This window comes from Calliphora vicina, chromosome 3 (assembly GCF_958450345.1).
Source record: "Calliphora vicina chromosome 3, idCalVici1.1, whole genome shotgun sequence".
Taxonomy (NCBI): Eukaryota; Metazoa; Arthropoda; class Insecta; order Diptera; family Calliphoridae; genus Calliphora; species Calliphora vicina.
In genome coordinates, this window is record NC_088782.1 from 31,500,423 (window position 1) to 31,520,237 (window position 19,815).

Below are 19,815 nucleotides of genomic sequence, written 5' to 3' on the forward strand. Positions count from 1 at the left end.
AAAATACGAAAGAAAATGTTAGTTTGCATTTAGAAAAACAGACAGAAAATTTATTATTTTTATGAATTTTTATGTGTTAAAATAATTTTTTTTTTATTATTTTTAAGAAAAAATGTTGTTAATTTTTCATAACTATGCAGAATGAACCATACATAAATACACATAGATAGGAAATTCTGCTGTCATAGACCTAACTCAGTTGTCAAAAACCTATGTGGCGTGAATGTATTAGTAAACAAATCTATGTCAAAACAAAAATTACACTATGTGTGATTATTTTGAGTAATTTTTTTGTATGAGTTATTTTCTAGTTTCCTAGAATTATTTCTAAATGGGAATCAGCGGAAAATTTTGCAAAATAATTGAATTTTTAATTCAAAACTTCTTTGTGAAAAGTTGCATATTATTAACCACTGTATTCATATAATTTCCATAAATAAACGTATTAAAACAAAAAAAAAAAACTTTTATATTCATATATTCGTGATGTCCTTTCATCATGTATTTCATACGAGGAGTAAGGATATATTTATGTGTGTGTATGTGCGTGTGTAAGTGAGTATACGTGAAAGTATATAATTCAGAATAATATTCCTACAGACAAATACAAACTTCTCTGAATGTGCGAGTACACACAGACATGGAGTTAACCACACGGAATATTCACATGTACATCCAAACAGATTCATATAAAATATATTCCTGTTGGTTTGGTTGTTGGCGAAAAAACCGCACGCAGTATGCCTGCTGCTGCTGATGTCCTTTCTTTCAGATTTGTTGTTGCTGGCGTTTTTGTTTTTTGTTCCTTTAAACCCCAAACAGATTTTTCATGAATGAATTAATGTATGAGAAAGAACGAGCCAACAACGTACGAATGAATGAATGAATGAAATGAAAGTGTCTGGATTCACGTGATTTATGAACAATTTACTACAATAACACTGAGATTTAATTTTTTTTCGTTGTTGTTGTTTTTATTGCTATTGTAGCTGTTGTATGTTGCCATATTTTTTGTTTTTGTTGCTTTCTTCAACACAACCACATTAAGAGGTTTTCACAAGAATGGTGGAGGAGGAGGAAGGTGGAAAAAAGTTAAAAAAAATACATCAAAATGAAGAGCTAAAGAATTGAGCCATGTTGTTGGTGAGTTTTTTGTTGTTGTTGTACAAGTTCTGCCCGATACGTGTTACATTTTAATGAGTTTTTTTGTTGTGTTTAAAAACATAAACAAAATGTAGCGCATGTTGCTGCTTGTATATTTGTGTGTTTATTTTAAATGCAATTTAACGGAAAAATATCAACAAACTATTTTGCCGTGATACGTTTGAGATGCAATCAGGAACCAGAGCGAAAATACCAGAGGTGTAGGAACTAATTTTTAGAACCATTTGAATCCCCAAAATATAAAACCTAATGATTTTTCATTAGGGGCCAGGGGATCGTTCAAACATTAACTGTCCGCCATAATTCGCATATCATGCGAATTGGGGCCCTTTATAAATTTTATTAAAACCTCAATCCTAAATACATATGTTTTCACTCTAAATTTAAATAAATTTTATATTTAATTAAAATAAAATCTCATTAAAACCTCAAAAGTTTAATTTATTAATAATATTAATTTAAAAATATGTATGTATATATTTCACATAAATCTATCTATTAAATTTTGTGTTTCAATTCACACCTGCCATCATTATTTTTAACTTTATTAACTCGACTCTCTTTATAGTCAATTATGGCTAATGAAGATATTTTTTTTAAATTTTATATGAACAAAAATTAATTGAAATTCATTACAAATCTTTGCAAAATGACACAATTACAGCCAATTGTTTAATGTTGTTGCTGCGGCTGATAGTCTGTTCGTTGGTTGGTTGCTTCGTTTGTCTACATCTATTTGTAGGTACTATACAGTTTTGTTTTAAAGTGGACTTAAGAATTTTCAAAATATATTAAATATTTTTAGTTTTATACTTTGTCGTATAAATTATAATGTACAACAAAAAATTGTGTTTATGAAAACGAGTCACGTCGGTGCGAACATAATTTTAGTAAATTATAACACAAAATTAGAGTTATAAAATATTTGTCAAAAAAAATGTGAACAGTGGACAACAGGGTAATGGTTAGTAAAGGGGCTAATGGAGTTTTTAAGTGAAATGTAGTAAAGACTTATAGTTTTAACAATATTGAACTCATTTGTAATTTTATTTGCAAGTTTTAGTTAAATCTTAGTAGCAGAACTCTAAGGTAAAACGTATTGAAATCAATATATAAGCTATACTTATTCGTATGCCGAATCTTTTATACCCTACAACTAAGTATATTTTAAGATTAAAATAAAGTATTTTGTTGAAAAATTCATAATTGTTTTTTTTTTGAAACAAAACCAAATTTGCTTTGTTATTTTGGCCAAACTAAACCTTTTGGGTAGAAAATTTAGAATTATTGGGTTTTGTTTCTAATGGCATATACGTCTTTTTGAAGGGTACATATCTGACATTTATTTTCACTTAGTTATTGAACATTAGTGTAAACAATTAAGTTTTTTTTTTGTTTCGAAAATGTTGAATTTTGGGAAGTTTTGCTTGTTTTCCTTTAATGTGTTCGGTTCAGAAGTGGTGATTTTGACACGAAAGACAAAGATTGCCCAGGCCAGCCAAAAAAGTTTAAAGACAAAAAATTGGAGGCATTACTCCATGACGATTGTTGTCAAACTTAATAAGAGCTTGCAAGATCATTGGGAGATACTCAATCAGCAATTTCCCTAATTTTTTAGTCATACATCCCATAAATATTTTTGGTGAAAATAATTGGGTCAAAACTAATTTCTCTATTGAAAAAAAATGTTGGTGTAAACATTTTTTTTTGTAAATTTATTTACCAAGAAGCTCCAAGAAGTTACAATGGAGAATATAATTATACAATTTTTTCTTTCGTCTGATGGTACTTTATTATTATTTTAAATTAGTGAACTTGTACACAAGACGATAATAATAAAGGAACAGTTTTCTAATCCAATACAATTAAAACAAGTAAGAAAGTATGGTCGGTCAAGCCCGACCATATAATACCCTACACTAAGTAAAAGAGCAAAAAAAAATTTTCTTTTAAAATTTCAATAATTTATATTTTTGAGTGATTTTCGGAAGTGGGCCTTATATGGGGGCTATGACCAATTATGGACCGATCACCATGAAATTAGGTCGTGTGATTTATGTGTATATTGAAGTTAACTATGTTGAATTTTGTGTGTTTACCAACATTTATGCACGTTAAAGTGATTTTCGGAAGCGGGTCTATATGGGAGCTATGACTAATTATGGACCGATCGTAACAAAATTTGGTGACATGAATTTTGTGTATATAAAACTTATTTGGAGCGGAATTTGTGGAGATACATATATAAATTAAACATTTATGACCGATAAAGTCCAATTTCGGGAGGACATTTGTATGGGGGCTAGGTGAAATAATGCACCGATTTCAGCCAGTTTCAATAGGCTTGGTCCTTGAGCCGAAAAAATAATATGTATCAAATTTCATCGAAATATCTTCAAAATTGCGACCTGTACTCTGCGCACAAGGTTTACATGGACAGCCAGCCAGCCAGCCAGCCAACCAGCCAGACGGACGGACATCGTTTAATCGACTCAGAAAGTGATTCTAAGTCGATCGGTATACTTTAAGGTGGGTGTTAGACTACTATTTTTGGGCGTTACAAACATCTGCACAAACGCATAATACCCTCCCCACTATGGTGGTGTAGGGTATAATAAAACACTTAAAGAGTGAGTCCAAAAAAACATATACTTATACTTAAACTTATATTCCAGCCAAAACTTATCCTTGGTGAAACAAATTATAATTGTTTTTAATCACGTTAGCTTTTAAAAATATGTCAGATTTTATCTTTTCTAAATCATTAATTTTCAACAGTTATTTCGGTCGAAAAAAAAGTACGTGAACAATTTATTAAAACTTTTCAAAAAAAAAGCAAAATATTTGAAGGTTCATCGTCTCAAGAAGGAAGACTTGAAAATTGAAAGAAAACCTGGATCGGGAAGAAAAAAGGTCTAGCAGATATTGGTAAGCTAAAAAAAAGTCGAGCAACTCTTTCGAAGCGCACGATCACTTCTATTGGAAAAGCAGCTCTTAAAGTTAAATGCTGAGTTGAAGTCGAATGAAGTTTAGAAAGTTCCAGTTCGCTATTCGTTAATGAACTTAGATGCAAAAGAACAAGCGAAAAAATTTAAGTAAAATTTTATAAAAAAATACACCTGTTGTGTGATGGACGTATGTACTGGCGGACTTTTTACAACTTCAGGGTCAATATTTTTATGTAGTTGATGGACGAGGTAATGTTCAAAAGAAGCCATTTGTAATATCAGGCACGATAAACACAGAAATATATATCTGGACTTTTGACAAAACAACTTAAGTATAATTTTAAATTTTTTCAGGAGTGCGCAAAAACTGTTGAATTGATCGATAATTAATTTATTATTTGTCTTTGAAGAACTTTATTCTTTGTTTAAAAGGATTATACAAAGCTCTCGAAATTCTTTAAGGTCAAATAATTAACAACAGTTTTTGCGAACTCCTGAAAAATTTTAAAATTACACTTAAGTTGTTTTGTCAAAAGTCCACAGATATGTCTATTATGGAGTTTCTACAAAAACGGATTTTACCTTTCTTCAAAAAGCACAGAGTGCCTTCATATTTCTGGCTCGGGCCTTGAGTATTATTCAAACAATAATATCAATTTTGTACCACGGGAGGCAAATCCAACCAACTGTCCAGAACTTCGGCCTGTGGAAAGGTTTGGGCTCTTGTAAAAAAAGAATTAAAGAACAGAGGAAAGGTATCCCAGGACAGTAGTTTACCTCTTCCAAAATCTTTAATGGGAGGATTTCCAGCAAAGGGGATACATTTATAAATACCTAGTAATATGCCAATATTTTGATGTTTAATGAATTTGTACAATATTTGAATAAATTTACGTATTTTTGAGAATTTTTATATTTAACGGTTTAACTTAATTCAAGTAGAAATTCGATACTCATGTTTAATAATCCATACAAAGAGAAATAAATGTCACTTTTGTTTCAATAGTACATTTTAATTTTGTTAAATTAAAACGTGCTATGGACTTGATGTTAAGTTTTTGTATTCCAATGATACTTTTAGATTCTTTTGAAACTCAACATAATGAAATATAGCTGGGTGAAGGAAGTCCATTCAAAGTCCATTGCAACTATGTATATAAGGCTATAGTAAGTTGGACCTACAATGGGTCAAAATCGGGAAAAATATTTTTTAACCCAAATAATTTTTTTTCACCAAAAATATTATTTTGTCATAAATTTTCAATAAATTAAAAACAAAAAAAATTTTAAAATTGGAAAAAAGCTTTTTTAAAATAAATTAAAAAACAATTTCGAAAATAAAAAAAAAATTATATTTAGTTTACCTAAAAATATTTAAAATTTTAATTTAGTTTAGCATGCATGTTGCATGCTAAACCGTGGAGGGACTTTTTCCGCTTATAATGGTACTTTTTAGTTTTTTCTTACCAAAGAATATGTATATTAGGGTATTCATTCGACTAATGATCGTTCGATTAATCGAATAATTTCTTACGAATAATTATTCGAACAATTTAAAAATGGCCATTTTCGAATATCGAATAATTCGAACAATTTTATTTGGAATAACCGAATAAAACGAATAAATGTTCATATATATTTAAATTTATTAAATTGCTTAACATTTTTCATAATTTCAAATTTAAATAAGTAAAAATGACTCACAAAAATTGTATTGTTTCTGAAATTCGACAAATGACTAAAGACAAAGGGACTTTCGATCACTGTAGATGAATGTTCCGATAGCTCCTTCTATAAATATATAAATATTACTGCAAGAAGTTACAATTCTGAAAGCAAATCTTTAAAAATTTTTAACTTAGGACTTGAACCAATGAAAATAATAAGTACGGAATAAAATATTTGTTATTTAGCTGGCGAAATATTAGAAGAATCGCAATTAATAATCAAAATATTAACTTAAATTAAAGTGGAGTTGAATGTGATGGTCGTCGAAAGTGATATTAAGGATGACATTTATAATGATTACATTGAAATAGATGAAGGCTATGATGTTAAAATATATGTATATAAGTGATGTTATTAACCGCGTACGTAAGTGTTGCAAAATATTTAAAAATCGAATGATAAACACAAATATTGCAAACTAACGTTTTGTTTCAAGAGTTCGTCATATACATGATTTTGAACATCTTTGTCTAACATGGTAATGAACTTTTTGCGTATTTGTAAATGCGTCAATCGTGCACTGCCTGACTTCAAATTAGCCATGTTCACTGACAATGATATCAATTTTTTGACAGATTCCCTTTATTGTGTAATTCCCCAAGACCACTTTATTAAGCAAAGATTAAACCCCGAATTAATGAACGACATAAAAAAGTTCTTAATACGTTTATATTGTATTTGAATTCAGGATCATGTCCAAATAGCTCAAATTTTTTAAAGTATAGCTCCAAAACGGAAACTAAAGCGTTTGCTAGTCAATTGCTTTGTAGATTGTTCGGGAGTTAATCTGATCAGAATATTTCTGATGAAAATTTAATGATGGACTTTGTTTTCGAATCTTTTTTAATATTATCAATACTTGAATTGTTAACTTTAACGTTAATTTTTGTTTTTCTTTAACAATAAAATATTAAAAAACCAACATCAAAACTTCATTCTTTACTTTTTTAAAAAAAATTAAATTATTCGAATAATTCGATTCATTTTAAACGTGTGATCGAATTATTCGAACAAGTTAAAATCTCTTATTCGAATTATTCGTTTTATTCGAACAAGAAAAAAATCGAATAATTCGAATACCCTAATGTATATCAAATTGATAAGAGTCATGTAATCCTAAGTGCGCTTTAGAAAATTAGCGGGATAAATCTAAACAAACAAAACCAATTGCAGGTTTTTTTTATAATTTTGTTGCCATTCATTTGTGTTACACTGTACATGCATGAGTACATGTTTCAAAAGTATTTGGTATAAATTATGATTTGTATGTTTAAATATTGTTGATAAAAAAGTTTTACAAACTAAATGTTTTGTTACGAAATATTTTAATGAAATTCACTTCTTTAAATAATTTTTTTTATTAAATGGACAAAATATTAGAGGTACAACGATAAGAATTTGAATAAACAGAAACGCCATAATTGTAGACATCTAAAATATACTGAATTTGCTAAGTAAATACATCAGAAAATGTATGACATGGCTTCGTTTCTGGCATTATATCAGTGGTCGGCGCTCATAGCCACAAGAGGACAAACATGATCGGCTATTTAAGTGTCAACTTACATCAGAGAGAGAAAGGGCTTAAATAATCCGTATTCTCTTTATGACGATTTCTACATTATATTAGACGAACTTAAAATTTAAAAAACTCAATGAAATGTATTTGAACTAAATTTTGTCTAGTTTGTTTTTTTAATATTTTTTATTAAACAATTTACTTTTTATACGTCATTATTTAATATTTTCTTATTATTTTCAATTTTGCCTTGTAATAAAATCAAAAATCGCTATAATCTAGATGTTAATGTAAATTCCCAGCAAAGAATATCCATTTTATATAAATTGAGAAAAAAATCATGTTTCGGGATAAATTTTGCTCCATAACACAACAAGTTCATGTCAGACATCGTCGAACTAATTCACAATTTCTGAAAACCATCATGCATGAGGAACAACAAAAGAGGGACGTTAGAGCTCAAGAAATTCTAATGACTGCAGAAAATCCCATGGTGCAGCAACAGAAGCTAAGTAGCCAGTTATGTAGTGAATTGCAAGGGTTAGAAAGGGAAAAATTTCTAGAGGAAACACGAAAAACTTTGCTGCATCAAAATGAGGATGAAATTAGGCTATTAGATACACAAATTAAAAGAGCCCATATACAAAGAGAATTGGCCGAACAAAAAGCTTTAAAGGAGAAAAAGTTAAAAGAGGATTTAAAAGCTCGCCTAGAGGAAAATAAACTTTTTGAAGAAGAATGCCAAAGGAATAAGGAAATTTCTAGGGAGGAAGAAACTAAGAATATACAGAAGAAGGCAGCTTTTCGACAAGATATTTTAAGGCAAATGCAAGAAAGAGATAAAAAACGTGAAATGGAAAGAGAAAATATACAAAAAGATCGTGAAAGTATGAAGAGACTTTCTGAGAGCTTTCAGCTGGAGACCGCTAATGAGAGGCAATATATGCTACAGCTTAAGGAGGCAGCAAAACAAGAAAGAGATGAATATCTAAGACAAGTTAAACTTTATAAAAGTCAAAAGAAACAAGATGCTCAAGAGGATCATAGAAATTATATGGAAATGATACGACAACGAGAGGAAACCGAAAGATTGCGCATTGAAAAGCGTAAAGAAAACACCCTGAAGCGAGCAGCTCTAAGTGAAAGTATTGGCCAACAAGTCTATGCTTTAGAAATGGAAAAGCAAAAACATAATGATCTTTTTCTGGAGCTGCTGATCGAAGAGCGTTTGGCCAAAGATGATGAACGCTATAAAATGAATTTAGAAAGACAATTACAAACAGCCAGATTATTGCATGATGATTTCCAAAGGTCACGTTTGGAACGCCAACAAGAAAATCTTTTGAGGAGCAAAGAAGAAATGAATGTGGTTAAAGAACAATTAGAAATGTTTCAGGAGCAGGAACGTAAAGAATTGGATAAGAAAAACTTAAACTTATTAAAGAGCAGGCAATATTGTCAGGAATTGTTGCAAACAATTGAGAATAAAAAATGCCTGATGGAATTTGATGCTTTACAACAAAAGCATGAATATGAGCAGCAATTGGTAGTTCAGCAGAAACGTCGACAAGATATAGAAACAGAAAAATTACGTTTATTGCGGGCAGAGCCATTAGAGATTCTAAAATTCTTACCAGTTAAGGCCATAAGTGATGAACATCGTTTAGCATTGGGACTTACCTGTAAAGAAACAAAAGAAAAGGTTTAATTATTAAATTTGAAAATAAATATTTTCGAATAAAAATAAAGTTTTAAAAATCGTATCGCTTAACAAACAGTATATTTGTATTGTCATAATTTGTAAAAGAACATCTAAGGTAAGATCTTTTAGTTCTTTTTCTTTTTTTTTCCAAAAAAACAAGTGTATAAAAATTGTTCATCATCATCATCGCTGTCGTCTTTGTCGTCATCCTCAACATTTCTATGTAGCAACCTCATTAGTGCCACAAACACACAAATGTATTGTATAAAAATAGCAGTTGTAATTACCAAGGCAATAACCTTTTTCTGTGTAATCTTAAAAATATTTCATTCGTTTTTTTTTTGCTCATTTTTGGGATTTCTTTAGCAAAATTTCTGTTATTTTGATTATTGTTTATGTATTTTTTTTTCTCTTGTATTTTTTTCCCCCAAATTCTTAAAAATAATGTAGTTTCAATATTTTTTGCTACTACTTTGCAGCTTTGTAACAATGATTTTTGTGTTTCTTATTTATTTTATTTTCTTAAATACAGTTTTGCGTGCGTTTATAATTTGTAGGTATTCACTGGGAATTATTTATTTTTAATAATGATTTAAAAAATACCGAACAAATTTAGTAAAAACTTAAATTAACAGAAATATTTTTGTTATTATATAAGAAAAACCGTTAGATTTCCTGTTGAAGCGGTTATGAGATTTTGGAATTAAAATAAATTTTGGAATGTACATATGTAGGAGTGAGCAATACGTTGAAATGGTGCAAAACAATTTAATAACATTGTAACGATGGTTTATTTCCCTTAAATAAACCGTATTATTTTACTTGCAAATAAAAGTAATTTAGTAGTTTAAAATTCTAACAACTCTTTATTTATTTAAATTTACACAGCAATTAAAATAGTCACTATAGTGATGAAAGATATGTATATCTTTTAGTACACACACTTTAAAAACACACTGGTAATACAATTGATGTTAAGTCTAACAGCGACTACAATACACTGACTGACTGAAACTTTCTGTAACTATTTATACTTATACTCAGTGCCATCTTCCAGCAGTTACATGAACTATCTATATAACGGAAAAAACTAGAATGTTCTATTTCTAGAGCTTTTAGCAGTTAATGGGGCCTTATTCACAATAAATGTTAATAACAGCGTGTTATTAATATTGTTTATAAGTAGAAGTTTCAAGCACTGGAAATGTTATTTAAATCCGATATATCATCTATACGACAAGGACTTTTCAGGAGAACAATTAAATTTTTTATATGAAAGTTACACAAAGAAAATATATTCTTGTTGACAACCGAATTTGTTGCCAATCGCATGATTCGTTTCTTGCAACAGAAAGTCAGTTGATAAAGATAAAATTATCTATCTATCAAAAATTTAGAAAAATTTGTTCATTCGATTGGCAACAAGTTTATTAGTCACTACGATTTTTTCTCTGTGTATTTAAAAATACACATTATTATCTTGCATTCAGACAATCCGTGCACAAACCAAAGCATTTTGGATAAAACTATGAAACTCTGATTTCTGTATCAATTTTCTACTGAACAATTTGCGATCTGTTTTCTTCAGAAATCCCTGCGATCAGTTTCCATTGAAAGCTCTGTGGCAAGTTTTGTATTAAGAATTATACGATTTGTTGTCTATAGGAAACTATTCTATCAGGTTTCTATAGAAAATTTAATCAGTTTTTTTTTATTGAAAACTTTGGTGTTCTATTTTCTGTTGTAAACTTTGAAGATATATTTTTTGGCGATCACTTTTCTATAGATAACTTAGGCGAGCAGTTTTCTATAACAAACTTTGACGATATTTTTTTTTATAGAAAATTTTGCAATCTTTTTTCTACAGAAAACTTTGGAGATTATTATACCCTTCACCTTCATGAGAAGGTTAGATATAAGTTTGTCATTCCGTTAGTAATTTCTACATTTTTCATTTCCGACCATATAAAGTATATATATTCTGGATCCTTATAGATAGCGGAGTCGATTAAGCCATGTCCGTCTGTCTGTCTGTTGAAATAAATTTTCTGAAGACCCCAGATATCTTCGGGATCCAAATTTTCAATAATTCTGTCAGACATGTTTCGAGAAGTTTGCTATTTAAAATCAGCAAAATCGGTCCACAAATGGCTGAGATATGAGGAAAAAACCAAGACAACCAGATTTTTTACCTATTTTTGACCTATATCTGGATTACTAAGACATTAATATAGACAATATGGATATCTAATGATAGATATTTCAAAGACATTTGCAACGATGTATATAAGACCATAGTAAGTTGGACCTACAATGGGTTAAAATCGGAAAAAAATTTACCCCGAATTTTTTTTCGGGTTAAAATCGGTTTTAAAATTTAAAAAAAAAAAATTTTAAATTTAAAAAATAAAATTAAAATTTAAGAAAAAAAATTTAAAATAACAATCGAAAAAAATTTTTTTCCAAAAAATTAAAAAAACAACTGGAAAAAAATTAAATTTTGTTTACCTAAAAATATTTAAAATTTTTAAGTATAATTTGGTGAAGGGTATATAAGATTCTGCACAGCCGAATATAGCACTCTAACTTGTTTTTCAATAGAAAAGTTTAGATACCAATTTTCTCCAAAAAGTTTGGAGACCAGTTTCCTTTAGAACATTTTGGCGATCATTAATTTTCTATAGACAACTTCGGCGATCAGTAGGTTTCGATAGAAGGCTTCAGTTATTTTCTATGACGATCAGTAGATTTTTATAGAAAATTTTAGTGATCACTTTTCTATTGAGAAATTTAGCGATCTGTTTTCTATAAAAAATTTGATGATCAGTTTTCTAATGATCATTAGTTTTTTATAGAAAACTTTGGCGATAAGTAGATTTCTATTGAAGTCTTTGGCGATAAGTTTTCTTTCTCACAAAGTTTATTTTTTATAGAAAGGTTAGCGACGAGTTTCTAGAGTTTCATAATCGTTTTTGGAGTTTTGGGTGTCTCAAATCATGACTTATATCTTTTTCACAACTGAAGAGATTTTGCTGATTTTCAATTGCAAACTTTATAAAACGATGAAAAACATATTATGTGCGAGCAAATTCATATTCAAACAAAAAATTAGTTTTCCCGACGAATATACCAAAGAAAGATTCTTGTCATATGATAAAGTATCGAACTCCATCGATAGCTAAACAGTCAGCTCTATCGCTCTCAACATGGTTCAAATACATTGCCTTCCTGTTGTGCTCACCAAATTCGCAACACTGAGCGCATCTCTCCTACTTTCTTTGGAAAAACATTAAAAATCAAAAGAGAATCACCATGAAACTTTATTCGTTTGAGTACGTCTCAAGAATATCTATGATATCAATAATATTTGTAGAGAAAATTTGGAAAATCATGGCAATAAACTTATTACACACAGAAAACAGATTCGAGATAGCAACTGAATTTGTTGTTGCCGCGATTGCACACATAGAATTTTTTGGTTCTATCAATAGAAAGTCAGTTGATATTGAAGAATTTCTGTTGAAGCAACCAAACTTTTGTTACCCCTTCTAAAATTTTGTAGTCACAACTGTAACATTCGGTTATTCGATTGGCAACAAATTCGGTTGCTACCACGAGTCAGTTTTCTCTGTGTAAAGATCTAAAAATACATAATGGTTTTTAAAAGGTCCCGTGTCGCTTGATTTTTGCTGACTCAGACTTTATATTTTTTTCTTGCGAAAAAATACTTGAGACAACATTTATTATTTCACGGCTTAAAAAAGTAACAACATTTATAAATCTGCGTAATTCATTCGATCCTGGTATATTCATTCTGGCACATAATTGAAAGGTTCTGATATGAACTTAAGAACATACTCCATATAAGTCCGTTAGTTTTTCACGGGGCAACCAACTTATTAAAGATCAAAAACCTAGAAAGCAAGTGTGACTCTAACAACAATGGTTTGAAGAAAACTAAATACTAATAGGATTCATACAAAACATTGACTCCGCCTGCCACCACATCATCATGCCACACTACTCCTCCCCAACACATAAACTCCATAACATTATACAGCATTTATGCAATTATTTGGAAAATTGGTTATTTATGATATACAAAAATAATACATAATATGAAAAAAAGCATAATAAATATATGCAAGCAATTAAAACAAAAAAAAAAATACTTGTACGTCACATTTTCGTTGACTGATGTCTCTGCCTTTGTGTCTTAAGTGGAAATTTCAACTTGTATGGTTGTCAATGTGCGTATAAAGCCAGGAGGAGAATTGCAAAAATACAAGAGTCATATTTCAAAGATATAATTAAATTTCCACATTGAATTGTGTATTAAGTTTAGCATAGAGTTCATGTACAGCCCACTTTCCCTAGCGTATAAGTAATAAAAAATCTAAAAAATATACAATAGTTATAAAAAAAAACCGATTTGCTATTTAAATTAATTCAACACTTTTTAGTTGTCACCTGCCTACAAATAATTTTAATGCCAGCAGACTGCAAAAAAAAAATTATGCATCAGGCATTAAGAAACAATGAATTTATTATGCCCGTTTTTATGTTGGTTGACTCGATGTTGGGAATTAATCACATAAAAATGTCAGTTACATGCGAGTATTTAAGTTTTTGACAATTGTGAGGTTTAATTTTTTTGGTTTTTATTTTCATAAAGTAATAATCATCATCATCATCATCACATTTAATAACAATACTGGTAATCTGATGTTATTCTCCTATATAGTTATTGTTGCATGTTTGCCACCCATCATAGACAAAAAAAATATTCGATAATTATTATTGTTGCATTTGCAGTACGTAGTGTTGTAACAATGCACAATACAGCAACAACAAACAACAACATCATCATCATATTTCATAGATTCATTCATACATTTAGTTGCTGTTGTTGTAGGTATGTGTATGAATGTGTAGTAATCTAGTCAATGATTTGCAGCTACTAACTATTGTCTGTTGCAAGCATGTTGCATGCGAAGGGCACTTACTTACTGTGTGCTCAAACACACATACTCACTTCATTCAGTTGCAGCACTTGTTACTAATGAATATTGTGTAAATCTCATTGTCATAATTAATTGTTGTTGCAACTTCGTTTTCATTTAGCTTTTTTTTTATTTTGTATCTTGTTTGAGGATTTCTTTAACAAAAATTATTTAATCTTGTTATTTAGTAAAAGTGTTAAGTAATATTTACAAAGATATTTGTAAACGTGACAAAATGCATGTAAAAAATTATGAAATTTAATAATTACCCAAAAGCTATTAATCTTAAGAGCTTTCTAAATTATGAGAGAGGTTCTCCATTTCATTAATGAAAAGTTTCTGTGCAATATTCTGGAATTTGCAGCATGCTGTAAATGCTTTATTGTAAACAAAATTTCAATTTCTACCCAATACCTGTCAGCGAACAAATTATATTTTTTTTTTAAATTAAAAGAATCTCTATGTTTAATTAAAAAATAGTGAAAATTCCAAATAACTTCTAGTTTCCCTTAGTCATGTCAAATTTTGAACAGTATACTTTGCCTCAAATTACAAACGTTACTAATTCCTAAAAACCATAATATGTTCTCGATAATTTACCACAAAAATGTCATTTTATGAATTCAAACATTAAAAACTATTTTTTTGTTTTATTCTTTTCTAGTTGCTACACTTTTAGTTCATGCAACTAAAATGACAACTCTAATAATCTGTCAAAAGCTCTGAAACTCTGAATGACTTAAATGGCAAAAACCAACGAAATGAAATGAATAAAAATGAAAAAAAAAAGAGAACATAATATAATGAATGTACAAGTAAAGGAATCATAATGCAGCAATAAAAGATGAAAAATGAAGTTTTTTTTGTTTCTACTGTGTTTAAAATCTAGAACAGAAATAAAGCAGAAAAGAAAAAAAATGTTTGTACATAGAAAAACGATAATACCTCTTTTTGAAAAATAATACCTTACATTTGTTATAATTTGCATAAAGACTACGAATAGAAATATGAAAATTATTTAAGTGGTGCATGCATTACAAACAGTGTAACCAAAGTTAAATAATACAAATTAGAAAATTTTGATTAAGATGTTAAAAAATTTTAAATATTATGGAAATTATTAGTGTTGTTGCAACAACTTGTAGAATAGGGTTCTATAGTTGAAACAAAAGGTCGACTTTTCCCATTTATTTCCTATTTTTAAATAATCCACTTTTTGTTAATTTATGAAAAGTAGACTTTTCAACTTTAATAACATTATTATGTTAACTCTTTCAGCAACGCTTTTTTGTGTATAAGTTTACATTTTTACTTTAATCAAGGTTAGTTTATTACACAGAAAAAATTATATTTCAATTCAAACATTTATCCCATATTGAACTGGTTTCAATTATTTCATAATTAAATCAAGTATTCATTTGCTCAAAAACAAAATTTCTTGAAAATTTTAAGTTTTGAATTTGATTATTTTGACAATTGAATATACAATTTTCGTTATTGGTTGAATTTCAAATACAAAAATTATTGAATAGATAATTTCGTAATTGAAACACAAAAAATAACAAAAATGTGTTTTCAATTACGAAAATTATCTATTCAATAATTTTTGTATTTGAAATTCAACCAATAACGAAAATTGTATATTCAATTGTAAAAATAATCAAATTCAAAACTTAAAATTCAATAGAAAATATCAAGAAATTTTGTTTTTGAGCAAATGAATACTTGATTTAATTATGAAATAATTGAAACCAGTTCAATATGGGATAAATGTTTGAATTGAAACGGTTTAAGAAATAGTTTTTTCTGTGTTATAAAAAGTAAGAAAAAATTTTGATTAATTGAAAAAACCACCCTATTCCGAGGTTTTTTTATGGAGTGAAGTGGTTAGTTTACTAACCACCGTAGAGGTTGGCATTCAAAATAACTATGATAAAAATTTTTGTTTCGTATAAATTTTTTTGAAATCGAATATTTTGAATTCGATGAACAATAAAAACTCTGTGCTTTTTTTTATTGAATGATTTAAAGTCTCTTAAAAAAACTGATTTTTACAATATTTTTAAATTAATATATTTATCTAACGTGAGCACCCTGACGGCAAAGTTTAGCAAAAAATCATAAACGATGACTTCAAAAAATATAATTGTTTAGCAAAATGACAATACATGACAATAAACTATATTTTAATGACTATAGAAAATGTGGTTAGTAGACTAACCACCAAACCGCAAAGAGTTAATCCCAAGTGCTATTAAGATTTAATTTTAAGTTTTGTGCTGTTATTACAAATACCAGACTTTGTGTTATGTTTTTCTTAAGTTTCATCAAAATCGGCCCAAAAGTATATAACATTTCGCCATCTTTCCATGAGAAATTCCAAATATTGAAAAATTTGACCTTTGACCTTCACGATTTAATGGTTAACGTTTTCCGATTTTAGTAAAACTTTTTTTTTTTTACCTGAACTATAATATTCTAAATAGGTCTTAATTACAATTTATAACACTAAGGAAATTCTGAACATTCACTTAAATATGGCGAAAAAAAAATTGTTTTTCTCGAAAATCACAAAATATAAATAGCAGACACGGAAAAACTATAGGAGGTATTGTCATAATTTTTTCATATTTTTATTCTCTATTAAGTTCTTAATAAATTCCAACGTGATGATTAAAAATTTCTAAAATTTGTTTAACAAAATTATAAAAAAATTGAAATTGGGGTTTTGAAACTGCAGTTAAAAGAAATTTTTTTTTGGTCATACGTGTGAATAGGTTAGCGGTATCCTACGAAGGCAAACAACTTTTATTTTAATATTTCTCAAAATATGTTAATTTTGTTCCTACATTTCTTGTTCTAGTAGCCTGAGACACGTTAATGGCCTATCATCCTGTCCTATTATCCTAACAATACATGGTCTGCTTTTAAACAGGGCAAGTTTTCTTGCGCAAAAAAGAAAGAAGAGGGGTACACACTTGCTTGTACTGGCAAGTCTCTTCAATTCTCTTTTGTTTTCTCATTTTCACTATGGCGTCTATGAGGTTCTGACAAAATTGAACACAGACTTGCTGTGTGTAAATAGTCGAACAAGTTTAAAAGAGAATCGAAGAGACTTGCTTCAAGTAAACTTGATTTGTGTAAAAGCAGACATAGAACAACTGTAGTGGGGGACGGTCTTGAAATAGAAATTACGATTTTTTTTAGAAAGTCGACTTTTCGATTGTTTTTATATAATATAGTCGATTGTTCGCCTTTCTCAATAACAACAAACTTTTAGGCATTTTTAAAAATTCTGACAAAACAATTTGAAATTTATATTAAAACTAGTTGACCGCCCCGGCTTCGCCCGGTATCATTTACTAATGTTAGTTCTTCAAGTTTCTCCAACCCACATACACCTGCCTGTTCTTATTTATTTGCAAATAAAATATATAAATTAGTACTGCATACTCTAGGGAGCTTTTTTATTACAGTTGACTGAACTCAAAAAAAAAATCTGAGTTTTACCCGGAATTTTTGTATTTTTTTTTCTTTACAATCTACTGAAAATTTCGAATAGAATCAAAATAAAAGCAAAATCGCTCCAGCCGTTTTCATGTGATGTCATTACATACATGAACCATTTAATTTTTATATATATAGAAGTAAAAAGAATTTTTGTTAATTCGTAACAGTTTTTTTTTAATGAACATATCAAATATTACGACAACGCAGATTTTTAGATATTAGCAATGAAAATAAAAAAATGGCTTTTAGACTTATTTCCAGACTTTCTGGCATATTCGACGTTTGGAAATTTTTGAATAGTCAAACTTTCGACTTTGTGCTATATTATGAAAAGTCGTCTTTTTTAATTTTTACTATTTTAATGTAAAAAATACATGGTTGTCAGACATATTGATAAAAAAAACTATAATTGTAGCCATAAAAATAAAAAATATAGTTCACGACTTTTTCCATATAAAAATTTATTTTTCGCCAAAGAAAACCGACTTGGCTTTTTTTAGCAAAAAAGCCGTTCGTTGAAGTTTTTTTAATAAACTATTTTACTACTACAATGTAAAATATACATAGTTGTAAGATGTATTGATAAGAACAACGAAGTTTTTAAAAGTTTGCTCTAAAAATACAGAACATCTTCTTTACGACTTTTTTCAGAATGACTTTGATTTTTTTTTAGGTAAATTTTTGAACGATCATCTTTTCGACTTTGTGATAATTTATGAAAAGTTTATTTTTTGATTTTTTAATAGACTTTTTACTATTTTAATGTATTGCTAAGAAATCGCATGTTTTTTTTAATTTTTGCAATGAAAAAAATAAAATCGATTTTACGACTTTTTTTATCAGTAAGTCGACTTTTCGAATTTTTGGAAATAATTTAATCGATTTTCTAAAAATTTGATTTTATTTCTTTCAGCACTTTATGTGAAACACTATTTAAAGTTTTTCAGTAAATTGAATTTTTGTCTTCCTTAGGGCACTGCTACACCTTCAATATACATACATTAGGCTATTCTGCGATCCATCAACACTGCATGCTACTCGTTCAATAAATATCACGATACTGGATCGCGGTCAATATATATTGAACGTGTAGCAGTGCCCTTAGATTTTTCATATTTTCGTCATATTTTCGACATTTTTCTAATTTATGAAAAGTCGACAAAAATCTTTTTTATTGATAAATTCCAAAATAAATTTTCGTTCTGCTTTTTCTTCGATGGAATGGAATGGAAAATAAGTCAATATACGACTACTTCTAGGTAATGTAGACGGTATGTAGTAGTCATTGATAATTAAGTTATTGACTAATGGCAAGCTATTACCAAGTTTTTGCTGGGTAGTACAATTTTTAAATCTTTATATTACATTTAAATGTTTGTTTATTTAGTTTCCATTCACCCTGTTCTTTGACGTACATTTGCAATTGTACTTTTTTACACAATTAATAACTGAAACTTGAGATTTAGACGGTCGCACACAAAAACCCATGTAATGTAAAGTTTTAAAGACTAAACAACTTTAATTTAAAGTCCATTGAATTAAACATAAAGTAATATCATGTATAAGGTCGTCTATAAAATGCTAAATATAGAAAAAGATTTTAAATTTGATTACAAATAAATAATATTGAATTTCTTGCAAAACAAAACCAAAGTGCTCAAGAACATAGAGTCAGAGCTTGGAATTAGTTGATTCAATTTCAGCTTAATCCACGAAAGTCTTAATTAGGAATTAAAAAATGCCAGCCATAAACCTATTCCAAACATTTTATTGTTTAGCTTTATTTAAATAGAATTCATTCACAGTTGAACTAACTCATAATAGAATTAATGCATAACAGAATTCATTCAAACTTTGAATGATTAATTTTTTGTTAATTTAAATCTAATACAAATTGAAAATATTATTTCTTCGTTCGGTTTTGTTTTACAAATTGAATTGACAAAAAATTGACTTAAGCCTTTATAGATTTGAATTGAAAATAAATTTAATCCTTCAATACATTTTGAAAGCTTCTTTGTTATTGTTTTGAATTAGAGAAAATTTGAATGAATCAATAAATAATGAATTCTCACAGTAATGAATTCAATACATTTGAAGTACAAAGGAATTAAGCGACAAAGTTTTTTATGAACTTTGTCGTCTGAGAAAATGTTGTTATTTGAACTTTGAAAAATATTTATTTCAACTGTTTTTGTTGCCTATTAATGTAAGTTTTTATATTGTAATCACAACTAAAAG

At 28.6% G+C, this 19,815-nt stretch overlaps 2 protein-coding genes across 2 annotated transcripts in view; one reads left to right on the forward strand and one right to left on the reverse strand.

The window, feature by feature from the left end:
* Positions 1-19,815, reverse strand: part of RhoGEF64C (Rho guanine nucleotide exchange factor at 64C) — a 159,015-nt gene that overhangs the window by 112,553 nt on the left and 26,647 nt on the right. The window lies entirely within an intron of this gene.
* On the forward strand, positions 7,558-9,121 carry LOC135955055 (trichohyalin-like). The gene has a single exon (XM_065505347.1). The coding sequence runs from the start codon at positions 7,700-7,702 to the stop codon at positions 9,065-9,067; it is 1,368 nt and encodes a 455-aa protein (XP_065361419.1). The 5' UTR covers positions 7,558-7,699; the 3' UTR covers positions 9,068-9,121.